This window comes from Odocoileus virginianus, chromosome 11 (assembly GCF_023699985.2).
Source record: "Odocoileus virginianus isolate 20LAN1187 ecotype Illinois chromosome 11, Ovbor_1.2, whole genome shotgun sequence".
In the NCBI taxonomy this organism is placed as follows: domain Eukaryota; kingdom Metazoa; phylum Chordata; class Mammalia; order Artiodactyla; family Cervidae; genus Odocoileus; species Odocoileus virginianus.
In genome coordinates, this window is record NC_069684.1 from 48303967 (window position 1) to 48321957 (window position 17991).

Below are 17991 nucleotides of genomic sequence, written 5' to 3' on the forward strand. Positions count from 1 at the left end.
AGTGAATGAAGCAAGATATAAAAGACAATGATCTGGTATAAGTGATTGCATTTATATGAAAATCAATACAGCTAGGCAAAAATAAATCTTTGATAACAGAGGTTAATTTCTTTCATTGGGATTAAAAGAAGGAGAAGGCATGAGGGGGTTTTCTGGGTTTTGGAAATGTCTATATCTCAGTCTAGTTATTAATTACATAGATATATACATATATAAAAATCCATTGAGCTGAACATTTAAGATTTGTGCACTTTACTATAATGTAATTTATACCTAAATAACTTTAAAAATACAAGATCCAGAAAATAATATAATATTTTACCTTTTTATAAAATTCAAAAATCAGTGCTACTGAATATAATATTCATGTATGATAAAATAAGAAAAGAAAGAAAGAGGGAAGAAAGGAAGGGGAGAAAAGGAAGAAAGTGGGAGGGAGGGACATACATAAAACATAAAATTCAAGATGATGGTCACCTCCAAGGGGAGCAAGATGGTGATTACGTCCAACTGTTTTTGGATTTGGTGGTAGTTTTATTAGTGTTTGTTATTTCATCTAAAAGCAATTAATTAGTTTAAAATAAAATCTAGGAGAGGACCAGGAATAAACCAATGATGCCAGTTGGTCATGAACCAAGGGTTATGATTAATCTAAATTTGATATCTGAGGTCATTTTTATGGCACAAATAAGTACCTGCCCACTGATTATTTACCTGATGACATTTCCTAAATTGGTTAAACTTAAGTTAACTCGTGATCCTTCCCGCAGTCTGTCTCCTTCCGATCCTGAAGATTTCTGTCTTTCACTTCCAGCTAAATCTACCAAGTTAATACTGGACTGTTTGGTGAGGTCTCTGTCTAGGAAAACCTGCAGGAAAGCACCACAAGTAATGCTATTAGAGGCGTAGCAGGCTACACGAGAAGTCAATCTATTTTACATTTACATTCTGAAATATTTTTCTAATTGTATTTCACACCCAAAAAAGATATAATAAAATTTGCAAGTTAAAATGTCGTTCTCTTTATAATGACATTTTACAATAACATTATTAGGTCCAAACATCTCAGTTGCCCCTTCCCTTCTGTAACGTTATTTCCAGTTATGTATTAGATACCAACTATTGTCCTAATATTTCTGTAATCATTAAGTGCTTTTTCTTCTGGCCATGTCAGGTGGCAAGTGGGATCTTAGTTCTCTGACAGGGATCAAACACGTGCCCCCTTCAGTGGAAGTGCAGAGTCCTAACCACTTCCCAATCAATAAATATTTTAAAGATACTGTGAAATTTGCAAAATAAGTAACTGTTCAGGATGGTGTAGTCATGTAGTGGAAAGAATGCTACAGGTTCTCTTGCTGTCATGTAATTGTGAGCAAATGATTTAACTTTTCTCAGTTGTAAAATTGGGATGATAGCATATTATTGGGATGAAGATAAAGTATAATAGATGTAATGGTTCTAATCATGCCTGGCATACACTCAGTTCAGTTCAGTTGCTCCGTCGTGTCTGACTGTTTGCGACCCCATGAACCGCAGCACGCCAGGCCTTCCTGTCCATCACCAACTCCTGGAGTCCACCCAAACCCATGTCCATTGAGTCGGTGATGCCATCCAGCATCCATCTCATCCTCTGTCATCCCCTTCTCCTGCTGCCCTCAATCTTTCCCAGCATCAGGGTCTTTTCAAATGAGTCAACTCTTCGCATCAGGTGGGCAAAGTATTGGAGTTTCAGCTTCAACATCAGTCCTTCCAGTGAACACCCAGGATTGATCTCCTTTAGGATGGACTGGTTGGATCTCCTTGCAGTCTAAGGGACTTTCAGGAGTCTTCTCCAACTTCACAGTTCAAAAGCATCAATTCTTCTGTGCTCAGCTTTCTTTATAGTCCAACTCTCACATCCATACATGACCACTGGAAAAGCCATAGCCTTGACTAGATGGACCTTTGTTGGCAAAGTAATGTCTCTGCTTATGCTGTCCAGGTTGGTCATAACTTCCCTTCCAAGGAGTAAGCATCTTTTAATTTCATGGCTGCAGTCACCATCCGCAGTGATTTTGGAGCCCAGAAAAATAAAGTCAGCTACCGTTTCCACTGTTTCCCCATCTATTTGCCATGAAGTGATGGGACCGGATGCCATGATCTTAGTTTTCTGAGTGTTGAGCTTTAAGTCAACTTTTTCACTCTCCTCTTTCACTTTCATCAAGAGGCTCTTTAGGTGCTAATATTGCTACTGACACCAATAAACAGAGTATGCTTGTTTTTATCCAGTTAATTTTATCTCCTACCTCTAAAATTCCAAATTAAAAAATAGCACAGAAAACCGTCTATAAAGTCTATGAATGTAACACTTTATATTCATTGTAAATATAGTACATAAAAAGTCTATGAATATGGAGTGAATGCTATATTCATATGAAGTCTATTAATGTAACATCTTACCTACATTGTAAAATCAAGTGGATAATAATTAAAAGTTTACTTGTGTTCTTAGTTGCTCAGTTCTGTCTAACTCTTTGCGACCCCATGAGCTGTAGTCTGCCAGGCTCCTCTGTCCATGGGATTCTCCAGGCAAGAATACTACAGTTGGGTAGCCATTCCCTTTTCTTGGGGATCTTCCTGACCCAGGGATAGAACCCAGATCTCCTGCATGGTAGGTGGATTCTTCACCATCTGAGTCCCCAGGGAAGTTTACAGAGTTCTTTAAAATGTAGTATCTTGGTCTTCTCTGGTGGCTCAGTGGTAAACAGTTTACATGTCAATGCAGGAGACATGGGTTTAAACCCTGGTGCTGGAAGATCCCACATGCCATGGGGCAACTAAGCCCATGTACCTCAACTATTGAGCCTGTGCTCTAGAGCCCGTGGTCCACAGCAAGAGAAGCCATCTCAATGAGAAGCCTGTGCACTACAACTAGAGAGTAGACCCTGCTCACTGCAACTAGAGAAAAGCCTGCATAGCAATGAAGATCCAGTCCAGCCAAAAACAAGATAAATAAAAATTTTTTAATGTAATATTTAAACTTCCCAACGTTTCTACGAGGATAATTATTTGTCTCATTTTACAGAACAAGAAGCTGTGACTCAGGAAAGGTAAATTATTTCCCACAATTTCAGAGCTGGTAAACGGAGTCATACATGGTCTAGTGTTCTTTTACCAATCCTGGTTAGAACAGGACGATCTTCATTTATTACTGTTTTATCTATTACTAGTGCTGTGGCTTAGGAGAAGGGGGTGGTAAAATTGCTTACCCAGGCTTTAAGATAACCATTTCTGAATCAAACTGTCCATAACTGTAGCTATCATTCCCTACATCATTCCCAACCAAGGAGAATGGAGGAGAAAAGTGTGCTTTAGCTTATCAAAGATTCTAGCTAGTGGAGCATTACATGGATGATGTGGTTTCAAAGGCTTTATCTTGGAATTTCAAATTTCAGAAAGACACTTCAGTATCTGGTTGTCCTCTAGGCTCATGGATCTGAAAGCTGACCATCATTATATTGGTGATGCACGGAAGGACTGTTAATAGGAATTTTCCATGACAAACCACAGACTCATTCTCCTATTTCCACAATTTCATCAAACTGGGGGTCAAAACCTGTTTCTCAAAGTATGTAATTTACTTGAGGGAAAACAGCCTTTAGCCCTGTGGGCATTTCTGGGACCTTACTAGTGACCCTCTATCAGTAATGGGATCACTTAGGCCAGAGTGGGGCATGGATGTGGCGGGAGGGAGGCAGGAAAAGACAAGTGTCTTACTTTCTCCTGCTTCTGACCCTATAGTCTATGTTTGGAAATAGCTATCTTAATCCATAGATCAAATCTAAAAAAACTCCATAATACTCAGCAGCCCATAATGCTACTGGGAACACATCCCCAGACCCCCTTGGTGAGAGGTGGGGACACTGGCATCCAGTTGAATCTCACCTGCTTGAACTGAATGGTGATGACCATGTGAGACCGGCTGCTGCTGGCATTCATGCTGGTCGGAGCTGTGGTCCTTATTTTTGCTCCTTGTTCCATCAGTCTTTCAATCTGGGCATAGTTCTCACAAGGCACTGACTTCAGACCATCCACATAAAAGCCCAGCTGTTGGTCCTCCCTTACTTTTAGCCCTCCGGGTTTCTTGATCCTGGATAACAAATCTCTTACCTGTGGCAAAACAAGTAATGGAAACTTCAGGAAGGCACGGAGTTTTGTTTGCTTCACTGCTATAGCTCCTTGAATATATTACATGCTCAGTAAATATATATTGGATGAATAAATAAAGGTTAAAGTTCTGTAGGTACCAGACAGCCTCATAGCTTAGATAAGTAAGAAACAGAGAAATGACAAATAAGAAAATAGAGAAACCTGTTGTAGTTAGTGAAATCAGAAGCTTTTTTTTTTTTTTAAGGAATTCAGTTTTATTATTTTCAAGTACCTAGAGCACTTCAGGGCTTCCTGGGTGACTCAGATGGTAAAGAATCTGCCTGCCAATGCAGGAGACGCAGGTTCAGTCCCTGGGTGTGGAAGATCCCCTGGAAATGGCAACCCACTCCAGTATTCACAGTTTGGAGGCAGAACCAGAAGTAAGAAACCCATGGACAGAGGAGCCTGGTGGGCTACGGTCCATGGGGTCGCACAGAATTGGACATGACTGAATGACTAAACAACAAGAGCAGTTCAACCAGACTGCAAACTCCCTGAGGGCAGGAGTTGACTAGTAAATCCTAACATAGCTCCTGACACATAGTAGGCACCCAGTGAAATGCTTCTGGAGAGAACAGTGTAACTGGAGCTAAGTTAACAAGAAATGTTTAATACATTGCATGTAGGATATTGGGGGAACTGCTTCTATAGCTTGAAAAAAATTTTAGTTGGCATCTACAGTTGTCTGACTTTAAATGAAAGTGAAACTGTTAGTTGCTCAGTCATGTTTGAGTCTTTGTGACCACATGGAGCCTGCCAGACTCCTCTACTCATGGAATTCTCCAGGCAAGAATACTGGAGTGGGTAGCCATCCCCTTATCCAGGGGATCTTTCTGACCCAGGGATCGAATCTTGTCTTCTGTGTTGCAGGCAGATTCTTTACCATCTAAACCACTGGGGAAGTCCCAGTGGTGATTTTAAAGCATTTGTGGTTGAAAATATTGGTTTTTTATTAACCTAAATATGCTCCTAGTAATCTTGTTAACTCTTGCAGTTGATTAGCAACTCCTTTGTGGATAACATAAAAATAAATGATCTCTTTCTGAATTGTCACAAATTTTGTATCACTAAATAATGAAGTCTTACTTTTCTAAGAACAGTTATAAGTGAAACTTAATTAAAAGTTCATAACATTCAAAGTACCTAATGTTCTACCTAGGTTAAATCATGCTGCCACAAACGCTACCACTCTGAATCTCTACTTCCAAGAAACTTATCTAAGCCAAACAGGATTTGCTATAGGCAAACCTAACACAAGAATATAGGTAATTCTTTGGATCTCATTATTATTATTATTATTATTATTATTATCTTTATTATTGGAGATTTGTGTGATGTCACACTTAGACCGTGGCCTCAGGTGAAAGCCCATGTTGCATTTCCCCCCAGAAAGCCACTTCTGCCCAGGCATAGCAGGTCGAGCTATGGGAGCCTGCTAGTGCCTGAGCCCTGCAGAGGAGAGTTGGTGTTACATGATGCAGTGAGGTCTGGGCTGGGAATCTGACCTGGGTTCTTACTTCTGGTTCTGCCTCCTAACTGTGAGAGCTTTGGAGAGTCTCCTACACTGCCAGTTTTTTCCTCATAAGAGGATGGGAATGGACTAAATGATTTCTAAGATCTCCCCCAGCTCAAATATTCTGTAGCTTTAAGTCCTAGAGTCAAGTTGTTCGGGAAACACTGACAGAAACCACCGCCCTGGGCCAGGCACAGTGATAACCACTTGCAGGAGCTGTCTCACACCAGGAAGCCCCTCCTGATAAGGAACTTGGTACTGGCGCAGAAAATTAACTGGGAGAATTCAGGAGGGGCCAGAAGGAGAGAGCAGACACCACCCCATAATATGTCTTACTAACCTCCCAGAATCCTTCATGCTGGGGTCCATCTTAGCTGAGAGTTGCTCATGCCAAAAGGAAGGACCCTGAGTTCTGGGCCAAGCGAGATGACTGGCCAGAGACAACCTAGAAACTAACCCCATCACCACAACACCCCAGACTGCCAGCCACGTGGCAGAGCAGTTCTCCTGGATCCCCTTACCCCACTGCCGTCCTCCCAGGCGCCCCTTCCCAATAAGGTCTTTTGCTTTGTCCTATGTATCTCTCGGATAATTCTTTTCTGAGGGCTAGGTAAGAACTCACTCTTGGCCCAGGAAAGGGTTCCCCTTCCTGCAACAGAGGCAAGATCACACACAGATTGAATTCAGGCAAGAAAAATTAGGACAGTGGACAGAAGAGCCAAAGATAGGAAGATGTTGAAATGGTGACAACTTCTGCCTTAGCTAGGAAGCCTTTTCTATAACTTCCACTGAGCGACATAAATTGTTAACAAGTGGCATCTAAGGCTGAAGATATGTCTGAATAGGGCTCATTAGAAAAAAAGCTAAGTAGGTTTAACCAGATAGAATGCAAATGAGAGGGCCCAGAGATGAGGGCAGTTCCTGGCACTGGACTCTCCAGGTTGTACCTGGAGATAGAGTCAGTGATTATCATGAGACCTTCCTCACTCACTTCAGCCCCGATGGGACTCTCCTAGCTCTGCCTCTATCTGGCACTCCTTCAAATACAACTTCACTCTGCTGCTAGAGAAATCTTCTAAAACCAAGGCTGATTCTCTTATTTCCCTGTTTAGAATCTTTCGCTGATGCTCCATTGTGTACCAAAGGGCCTTTGCCTTCTGGCAACTGATGTTTAGCTCCATCTCCTGATGCTTCCCCATTCTTACCTCCCTGCATGCTTCTAACTCTGGCTACCTAGAGCCCTCACTGTTTCCTTAAACCCCGTGTGCTTTCACATGTTCCTGGACTTGCTGGTACTAACCATGCCACCTAAAATGCCCCCAACCCTCCTCCTCCCGGCTCACCAAACTCATGCATCTTTCAAGACCCATTCTAACTCCTCTGTTTACAAACAGCACCAACAATCACAGGTAGTATTAGTTGCTCTCTCTCTTCTACGACTTTTTACCATTCATGCAGCATACATGAATGTATGGAGAGGTTGTAAAGTCTCCCACCAAGCTTCTCCATGGCAGAAATCACTTCTTAGGTTTTATTCATCCTCAGAGTCTAGTGTGATGTCTGAAACATTAAAAGTATCTAACAAACTTCACTTTGACTATTGAAGTACTACTGGAAAAATACCAGACTCCTAGCTGGTGAGACATGAAGAGGTTATAAGCATGTCCATGTCCTTATTTTAGAGATGAGAAAACAAAGTTCCAGAGAGATTATCTTCATTAATAGGTATCAGTAGGGGGTCCACAAGGTGATGCCATTTCCCTGTTCCTTCCATCTGAACTTGGTAATGAAGTGAAGCTGCCTATTTGGTATGAAATAAAGGAGTCATATTGTCTTCCAGGCCCATCACTTTGAAAGAAATAGAAACTTAGTCAGTGACTTTAGCATAACAACCCATTTGAATTTGCTATCAACCTTCAACAATAGTAAATGACTCATGGAAGCATATGAGAAACAAAATGGGTATTTTCTCTCCTTAATATAAAGAGAAAAACATGGACAGATTTATTCCATCAATGTTTATTTAGCAATGATTAAGTGCAAGACTTTGGATAGTGTTTGGAGTTATATAAGAAATCTTAGGATATGAAACTGCCCTTAAGAAACTTACAATTAAAGATACCTTTGTGAATTTATCCATGCAGCAAAACTTAGGGGCATCCATTTTAAACCAAACTATACTAAACCAAACCAAACTAAACCAAATTATACTAAGTATTGCAAATAGAAAGGTGTAATCCTTTGTTCTGGAAATATAAATATGGAAATAAAATTTTATAGTGTAAGGGCAAAGGGAAAGGGTAGAATGAAAAAGGACTTTCTGAACCCCGAGTGTTTGCTTAGCACTACATCTCAATGTGCAGTCTAGTTTATTGTATTTATTTTAAACAATATTTATTTATCTAGCTGTGCTGGGTCTTAGTTCAGCATGGGGGATCTTTGATCTTCACTGCAGCAGGCAGGATTTTTAGCTGCGTCATGTTGGCTCTAGTTCCCTGACCAGAGATCAAACCCTGGCCTCCTGCACTGGGAGTGTGGAGTCTTAGCCACTAGATCACCAGGGAGGTCCCCGGTTGTGTCTTATTTTAAATTCTCTGCTTTATAAATAAGCAATCTGAGCTCTGAGATAAAGTAGTTGTCCAAAGTCACAAAGCTAATAACTGAGAGAGCTGGGATCTGAAACCATACTCCAACTATGATCAGATTTGCTAAACGGCTGAAAAAAAATCAAAAGAAAAATATTTTGTGACACATGGAAATTATGTGAAATTCAAGCCTCAGTGTCTATAAACAAAGTTGTCTTGGTACACAGCTCACTTACACTTCACTTACACTTCAGCTGTGGCCATTTTTGCTCTCTGAGGGCAGAGTACAGTAGTTGTGATAGATACTTTAAGGCCCTCAAAGTCTAAAATACTTTATGTCTGTACTTTAAAGATAAAGTTAGCCAACCCCCATACTGAAGCCAACTGCTTTAGGATGTATAGATAAGCTGACATTTGAACTGGACTTGAAGTTCAGTGGTTTCTCTAAGACCAGAGAAACCAAGAAGGGTATTCCAGGCAGAGGAAGGATAGATGTAGGAGGGAAGGACGTATTGTGGAAAGGGAGAAAGTTCCTATGTGGCTGATTCAAGGAGTGTGTAGAGATAGAAAGACATAAGATGAAGTGGAACCTAGCTAAAATGAGGTAGGTTAGGGCTGGATAGCTGACGCCAGGCTTAAGGGTGTTGACTTTATCTGTAGGATGGACGGGGGGAAGCCCCTGCCATTTTTTAAGCTGCAGAGAATCACTCAGAATTGTCTGTCAGAAAATATAATCACTGTTACCTGTTCGTTGTAAATTTCCAGCATGCTGAATGTAACCTGTATAGGAAAGAGCATAAAGTAAATTAAGATTCTCTTGAAACAGTCACCTTTGGGAGAAAAAAAAAAGGACTATGGAAACAACATAAATGTACAACAAAGGAAAAAGCTAAATATTAAAATAGTGAAACACAACTTCACATGCAATATGAGATTCTGAAATAATGTTAATGATGTGGAGGAAGTTCTTAATATAAACCAAAAACAGATTCAAAAGTGTGTGTGTGTTTGGGTCTCGATTGTGAACAGAAAAAAAAGCTTTTTCTTTATTGTTCACTCTCCAATCTGAACATATGCAGAGAAAAAGATTGGTCTTTACTTTACCATGCATTTGGAGCAACGTTAGCCCATCTCCTACCTCCTAAACAGAAGATTGGAGGAAACTGAGTGACTAGTCTAGACAAAAGGCTCTGAGATACTGACACTTTGCCACCACTATACCCTCCTCGGGAAAAGCTGGCTTGTCTGTTAGCCACCCTTCGGTGAGTCTGGCCAGTCAAACCCCACCTCCCAAGAACTTCCAGCTAGCTTCAGAGAGCATCACAGGTTTAAAATGAACAAATGGGAGGGAAGGTCAAAACGGTAGAATAGGAGGACATGAAGCTTACTTCTCTCCATGCACACATCAGTAATATATCCACATATGGAGCAATTCTCAGCAAAATTTAGTTGGAAACTGGCTGAAAGACTCTTACACAACCAAGGCGGGGGAAGAGATCCACACAGAATTAGGTAGGAAAGGAAGAGAAGGAATCAGTTTGGGGTCTGCTCCCCTGGGAGGGACACAGAAGAGGAGAGAGATTACCAGCTTGAAGGGAGTGAGAGGTATGAAAACAAAATGGGCAACCCAGCCCAGGATCTGTCACTAGTGGCCATGAGTCCCAGGAGCGGGGCCGGAAACCAGCGGGACTCACAGCGGGCTGTAAGCAACCTAGACTCCACTCGTGAGAATGTGCCCACACTTGCTCACTCCAGAAACAAGGCACCGAAGACAGATTAGAACTGCGTGGGACTCTGGTCAGTTTCCTGCAACTGCCCTGGCGTGCCCCGCCCCCAGCCAGAGTCCAGTAGCCACTCCACCCATCTTGTCTCAGCACTGCTGCCCTCTGCGGGTAAGGGTGCTGGTGCTGGGAGCGGGGAGAGCAGACACTTAGAACGCGGGAGCCCTCTGGGACCCAGCCCTCTAGGCTTCTGCTCTGGCAACTTGGGACTCGACGCCGCTCCCTACGGGGCAGTGACAGCCGCTGAGAGAGGAGAAGCCTCAGCTCACGCCTGGCTATGGCCCTAGCCCCTCCATTTCCAGAACTTCCCAGACAAGCAAAAACTAAGAGTTTATCAATACTAAGTCAACCCTAGAAGCAATGTTAATAGGTCTTCTCTAAGTGGAAAAAGAAAAGGCTACAACAAGTAAGAATCTATAGGAAATGAAAAATCCCACTAGTAAAGGTAAATATATAATAATGGCTGTGGATCAACCAATGAAACAAACTAGTATGAAGATAAATGGGCTTCCCTCATAGCTCAGTTGGTGAAGAATCGCCTACAATGTGGGAGATCTGGGTTCGATCCTGGGTTGGGAAGATCCCCTGGAGAAGGGAAGGGCTACCCACTGCAGTATTATAGCCTGGAGAATTCCAAGGACTGTATAGTCCATGGGGTCGCAAAGAGTCAGACACGACTAAGTGACTTTCACTTCACTTCACTTCATGAAAATAAAAGACAAAAAAAAATTGTACAGTCATCTATATTGGCTTTTGAGCAGCGAGCAGTTACCCCACTTTTGGTAACAATATCTCATTGTGGTTTTGAGCTTCATTTCCCTAATAATTAGTGATGTTGAACATCTTTTCATGTCCCTGTTGGTCATCTGTATATATTCTTTGGATAAGTGCTTATTCAGGTCCTCTGCCCATTTTTAAATTGGGTAGTTTGTTTTTTTGCTGTTGAGTTGTATGTGTTCGTTATATATTTTGAAAATTGACCTCTTATTGGATGTATGATTTGCAAATATCTTCTCCCATTCAATAGGCTGCCTTTTCATTTTAATGATGATTTCCTTCTCTGTGCAAAAGGTTTTTCATTTTATCGATCCCATTTGTTTATGTTTGCTTCTCTTTCCCTTACTTTTGAGTCAGAGCCACAAAAATATTGCTAAGACTGATTTCAGTGCAGTTACTGCCTATGCTTTCTTCTAGAAATTGAATGGTTTCAAGTCTTACATTCAAGTATTTAATACATATTAAGTTAATTTTGTGTATGGTATAAGATGAAGCGAAGTTTTAGTTACTCAGTCACGTCTGACTCTTTGCAACCCAATGGACTGTAGCCTGCCAGGCTCCTCTGTCCACGGAATTTTCCAGGCAGGAATACTGGAGTGGGCTGCCATTTCCTTCTCCAGGGGATCTTCCTGACCCAGGGGACTGAACCTAGGTCTCCGGCATTACAGGCAAACTCTTTACCATCTGAGCCGCCAGGGAAGCCCTATGATACAAGATAGTGGTCTAGTTTCATTCTTTTGCATGTGACTAGCCAGTTTTCCCAACACTGTTTATTGAACAGATTCTCCTTTTCTCACTGCATGTTCTTCACTCCTTTGTCAAAAATTAATCATCCATATATGTATGAGTTGATTTCTGGGCTCTCAGTTCTGTTCTATTGATCTCTGTGTCTGTTTTTGTACCAGTACCATACTTTTTTCAATTTAAAATTTAATGAATTCCTAAATATTTGAAAATATAATTCCAGAGAAATTATTTAAAATCCTACCACTGAAAGAAAAAGATAAAATCAGGAAACTTCTAAAAAACACTTTTTGAAAAAGTGAGTGTCTGACACTAAAGAATACTGTAATTATTTTTCACTTTTTAAAAAACTTTTTATTTTGTACTGGGGTAGAGCTGATTAATAATGTGGTGATAGATTCAGGTGAACAGGAGGGACTCAGTCGTACATATACATGTATCCATTCTCCCCAAACTCCCCTCCCATCCAGGATGTCACATAACATTGAGCAGAGTTCCATGTGCTTTACAGTAGGTCCTTCTTGGTTATCCATTTTAAATATAGCAGTGTAGTATCATATTTTTTTTTGATCATTATAGTTTCGTAGTATAGTTTTAAACAAGGGAGTGTGATGCTTTCAGCTTTGCTCTTTTTTCTCAAGATTGTTTTGACTATTTGGGATCTTTTGCAGTTCTATACAAATTCTAGAATTTTTCTACTTCTGTGAAATTTGCCATTAGACTTTTGATAGGGATTGTATTGAATCAGTAGATAAATTTGAGTAGTATGGGCATTCAAATAATATTAATTCTTCCAACTCATGAACATGGGATGCAATTCCATTTATTTGTGTCTTCCTCAGTTTCTTTCATCAGTGTACTATAGTTTTCTGTGTACAGGTGTTTCACTTTCTAGGAAAAGTAAGAAACTATGTTAAGACAGTTAAGAAACAAGATAATATTCTTAATTTAGAAATAAAAATAAATTAAGATGAGAACACACCTTAAGATGTCTGCTTCTATGACACTCAAAGTGCCTTTAAAAAATATTTTCCTGGGTTTGCCTCCATAGAACCAGAAAAATTCAACATTTTATTTGATTTTGTAATGATATAAGGATTTTGGTATGGAAAATTAACATTATCCTAAAATAGATATGCTGATAACTTCCACTGGAGGCAAGGAATTTCCAAAATGAAAACAAATTTTTTTTCCTTAAAGAAGAGATTCTATAATAATACATACCTGGTATTCTTGATTTTTGTCTCGGTTCTCAATTGCTTGAAATAGCTCTTCGCACACATTTGGAATGATACCCTTGTTTGCACCAAACCCAATCATGGAATAGCTTTTTCCAGAACCAGTCTGCCCATAGGCCAAGAGAGTAGTATTATAGCCTTGCCAAGCACTGTCCAGAATTCCTCTGCCAAGATCATGAAAAACCTCTTTCTGGAAAGAAAATTGCAGGTATTATGTTCAGCACAGATTTTTCACAGTACTTTTAAAATCTAACATTCTGGTTTTGAAGAATTCCACCTCAATTAGTATCATTCAACTTACTTGAAATATAACTCAGATGCTATCTTAGAACCAATGGACTAAAGCTGGAAACCAAAAAAAGATTTGTCAGTTTGGAAGATACTGATCACCATGGGATCACCACAGATCTTCAACTAGCTAGTACCCATCAGTAACGGACTTGTGTATTTTACAAAACATGGGATAGGTCTTTAAAATTCAGCAATTAGACAAAAACTTCAAGGCTGCAAGGGACACAGACCAGCCAAAGTGTTTTCTATTGGGTTGGCCAAAGCGTTCGTTTTTTTCTGAAAGATGGTTGTAGTAACTCTTAATAGTCTTTAACTTCATTTGAAAAAATTTTGTTACATTGCATTGTGACAGCTGTCATCTCAGCGTGCATTTATAAAAACTTATCAGAATTTGGTGAATTTTTGTATAACCATTTTAATATTGAAGATGGAAAAATAAAAGCAACATTTTGGCATACTGTGCATATTATTTCAAGAAAAGTAAAAAAAATTATGCAGTGTATGGAGAAGGTGTTGTGGCTGATCAAATGTGTTAAAAGTGGTTTGTGGTTGGTTTCCCTGGATATGTTCCATGGTTGAGTAGACTGCTTGAAGTTCAAGGTCAACTATCACAATTCTTGCAGTCTTTTAAAACTGTCTTTTAAAAACAGAGATAGAACTGACATATAACATTAAATAGTTTCAAATGTATAGCATAATGATTTGATATATGTATTTATTGAGAAATGATTACCAGAATAATTTATTGAGAAATGATGACCAGAAGTTCACACCCATTACTTCATAGAGTTAAACATTTTTTTCTTCAATGAGAACACTTAAAATCTACTCTCTTAGCAACCTTCGAATATACAATGTTGGATTGTTAACTCCAGGCATACCTCAGAGATACTGTGGGTTCAGTTCCAAACCATCACAATAAAGAAAGTAATGCGGTAACATGAGTCACACAATTTTTTTGGTTTTCCAGTGCACATAAAAGTTATATTTACACTATATTGTAATTTATTAAGTGTGCAATAGCATGACATCTAAAAAAATGTATATATCAATTAAAAAATATCTTACTGCTCAAAAATGCTACCCATCATCTGAGTCTTCAAGGAGTCATAATCTTTTTCAATAGTATCATCAAAGATCACTGATCACAGATTACGATGAGAAATAGAAAGAAAAAGTCTTAAATATTTGGGAAAGTTACTAAAATGTGACACAGAGACATGAAGTGAGCAATGTTGGGAAAATGGCACCAATTGACTTAAGCTTGCTTGATTCAGGACTGCCAGAAATCTTCAATTTGTGAAAACAAAAACAAAATGCCTAAATGCTGTATCTGAAAAGTGCAATAAAGCAAAGCACCTGTATAATCACCATGCTATACATTACATCTCTAGGACTTGTTTATCTTACTGGAAGTTTGTAACTTTTGATGACCTTCCCATTTTCACCCAAATATCTGTCTCACCCCACTCAACTCCAACACTGAACACTAAGTCCCTGCCTCTAGAAACCACTAATTTGTTCTCTGTTATCACGTTCATTTTTAAAAATATTCCACATTTAGTATTTCTTTTTCTGTCCAACTTTACTTAGCATAATGTCCCCAAGGCCCATCCATGTTGTTGCAAATGGTGGCATTTCCTTCTTTTTAATGGCTGAATAATATTCTATTGTCTATTTGTGTATGTATATATACATATATATTTCTTGGTGGCTCAGGGTAAAGAATCTTGCTTGCAATGCAGGAGACCCGGGTTTGATCCCTGGGTTGGGAAGATGCCCTGGAGACAACACACTCCAGGATTCTTGCCTGGAGAATCCCATGGACAGAGGAGCCTGGTGGGCTACAGTTCATGGTGTTGCAAAGAGTCAGGCATGACTGAGTGACTAAGCACAGAACTGCATATATATATACATTTTCTTTATCAATTGTCTTGATTACTGTAGATCTATCTACAGTGGGTTTCAGTTCTTCAAATTAATGTTGGCTACTGTAAGTCCTTTACAATCCCATGTAAATTATTGAAATAGTGTAATTTCTGTAAAAAGTTACTGTTGGCATTTTGATTGAGATTTTTTTGAATCTGTTGATCAATATGACTTCTTAATAATGTTGAGTCTTCTGATTTGTCTTCCTCCTCTTAATGTTTTATGGTGCACAGATTTTGCATAGATTTTGTAAATTTAACCATTTCATGGTTTTGATGTTGCTGTAGATATTTTACAATCTTAATTACAATTGTATTATTGTAATTATATGTGATTATAAGTATATGTAATTACATAAGTAAATTACAATCTTAATTTCCAGTTGCTCATTGCTGGCATAGAGAGATGGCTTCTCAGGTGGCTCAGTGGTAAAGAATCCTCTTGCCAATAGAGGAGACACAGGAGATGGCGGGTTCAATCCCTGGGTAGGGAAGATCCACTGGAAGAGGAACTGGCAACCCATTCCAATACTGTGGCCTGGAGAATCCCATGGACAGAGGAGCCTGGCGAGCTGGAGTCCATTGGGTCACAGAGTTGGATACAAATAAACATGCATGTAGCATAGGGAAATTCTATTAATTCTTGTATATTGACCTTGGTTAACAAACTTATTCACTGTAGTAGCTTTTCACCCTCTTTTTCAGCAGATTCCTTAGGGCTGTTTTCATAGATAATTATGTTATCTGCAAGTAGTTATACTTCTTCATTTTCAATCTGCATATCATTCATTTCCTATTAATTGCCTTATTGCCCTGGCTGGGGCCTGCAGGGGATGTTATATAGAAATAATGAGATTGGACCTCCTTGCCTTGTCCCCATTCTGAGGGGCAACACATTCAGTGTTTCACCATCAAAGGTGATGTTACTTACGTATTTGAGGGAAGTTCTATTTCTAAGAGGCTCCCTCCTAATTTCAAATTTGCTGAGAGTTTTTTATCATGACTGGGTATTGAATTTCATCAATTGCTTTTTCTGCATCTGATCATATATATTTTCCCCCTCCTGATTCTGTTCATATGATTAATTACATCGATATTCATATGTTAAACTGATATAAAGTCTCACTTTACAATGATGTATTTTAAAAAATATACTGTTGGATTCTATTTGCTAAAATTTTGTTAATAATGTTTGTGTCTATGTTCATGAAGAAGGGTATTGATCTATAGTGTTTTTTTGTAGTATTTGGCTGGGTTTTGGTGTAATATTGGCTTCAAAAATGAATGGTCCTTCTATCATCTACAAGATTTTTTTTTTTCTGAATTATCACTATTTCTTCCTTTAGTAGAATTCATAGAAAAGTCATCTGGGCTTAGGTTTTGGGAGCAGAAGTTAAACTATAAATTTCTTTAATAGATACAGGGATACTTGAGTTGTCTATTTTTGTGTGGACTTCAGTAGATTGTATCCATTTCATCTATGTTGTTAAATTTATTGGCATTAAGTTGTTCATAATATTCTCTTATTATTTTTTAATGTCTGTAAGATACATAGCAATATCTGTTTCATTTCTCATCTTTGTATTTTGTATCTTTTCTCCTTTCTCCCAGGTTTTGGTTTCATTGATTTTTTTTCTATTATTTTACTGTCTTATATTAGTTTTCTTTGATCCCTTTCGTGCTTTTTCTATACTTTTCTTTTTCTAAATTCTTAGGTGGAGGAAGCCTAGGCTGTTGATTTGAGATTGTTCTCTAATATAATCACTTAATGCTCTAAGTCCTGATTTGGCTGCATCCCACAAGTTTTGATAAATGTTTTGATTTTCATTCAGTTCAAAATATTTACTAATTTCTTGTATTCTTTATTCCCTGACCTATGGATTATTTAGAAGACATTTTCTAAATACTAGTGGAGTTTCCTAATAACTTTCAGTCATTCCTTTCTAGTTTGATTCCACTGTGGTCAGAGAAGATACTTTGTATGATTTCAGTTATCTTACATCTATTGGGACTAGTTTTATGATCCAGAATATAATTTACCATAAAGTCCATGCTCACTTGAAAAAAATTGTGTAGTGCTGTAGCTGAACGGAGGGTAACAAAATTGTTCTATAGTTGTCAATTAGGTTGATAATATTGTTCTGGTCATCTGTACTATTGATTTGGGGTTATTTGCTCTATTACTCAGAGAGGAGTGATGAAGTCACCAATCAATGGTAGATTTGAATATTTCTCTTTCGGTGTCCATCAGCTTCTGCTTTGTGTACTTTGAAGTTCTGTTAATAAGTACATACCCACTTAGGATGGTATGTATGCAATATTTCTTGTACTGAAGTCTACTTTGTGTGATATAAATATAGCATCTGTAGTTTTCTTCTTTTTAGTGTTAACATGAGTATCTATTTATTTAAATTGTGTTTGTGTAGACAAATATGAGGCTTCCCAGGTGGCTCAGTGATAAAGAACCTGCCCGCCAATGTAGGAGATACAGGAGATTCCCCTAGAGTAGGAACTGGCTGCCGCTCCAGTATTCTTGCCTGGAGAACCCCTTGGACAGAGGAGCCTGAAGGCCTCCATCCCATGGGGTTGCAAGGAGTGGGACGCAACTGAGCACTCACACACTTAAGATGACATAGTTGGATCCAGCTTTTCCTATCCAATCTGATTATCTGTACCATCTAATTAGCATGTTTATTTACACCTGATAAAATAACCAGTGGTTGGCACCGAATCTACTATCTTGCTATTTGTATTCTGCTTATTTCATCTCCTCTTTGTTTCTCCCTCCCACTCTTTTCCTGCCATGCTCCAAGTTTCTTTCATAATTTCATTTTCCCACAGTTGACTCATTAGTTATACTTCCGAGAAGACCTATGAAATTCTTTCAGTCCGTTTGTGAAGTCAGAACAATTTGACAGAGTATTTTTAGGCGTTGTTTAATAAAGG

At 38.9% G+C, this 17991-nt stretch overlaps 1 protein-coding gene across 1 annotated transcript in view; it reads right to left on the reverse strand.

The window, feature by feature from the left end:
- The window catches only part of LOC110151847 (kinesin-like protein KIF28P), a 65645-nt gene that overhangs the window by 44215 nt on the left and 3439 nt on the right, over positions 1–17991 (reverse strand). Inside the window, exons 2-5 of the mRNA XM_020915283.2 lie at positions 12813–13016; positions 9031–9066; positions 3925–4149; positions 715–869 (exon numbers count right to left, since the gene is read on the reverse strand). Coding sequence (XP_020770942.2) covers positions 715–869; positions 3925–4149; positions 9031–9066; positions 12813–13016 — 620 coding nt within the window. The remainder of the gene's footprint in view (positions 1–714; positions 870–3924; positions 4150–9030; positions 9067–12812; positions 13017–17991) is intronic.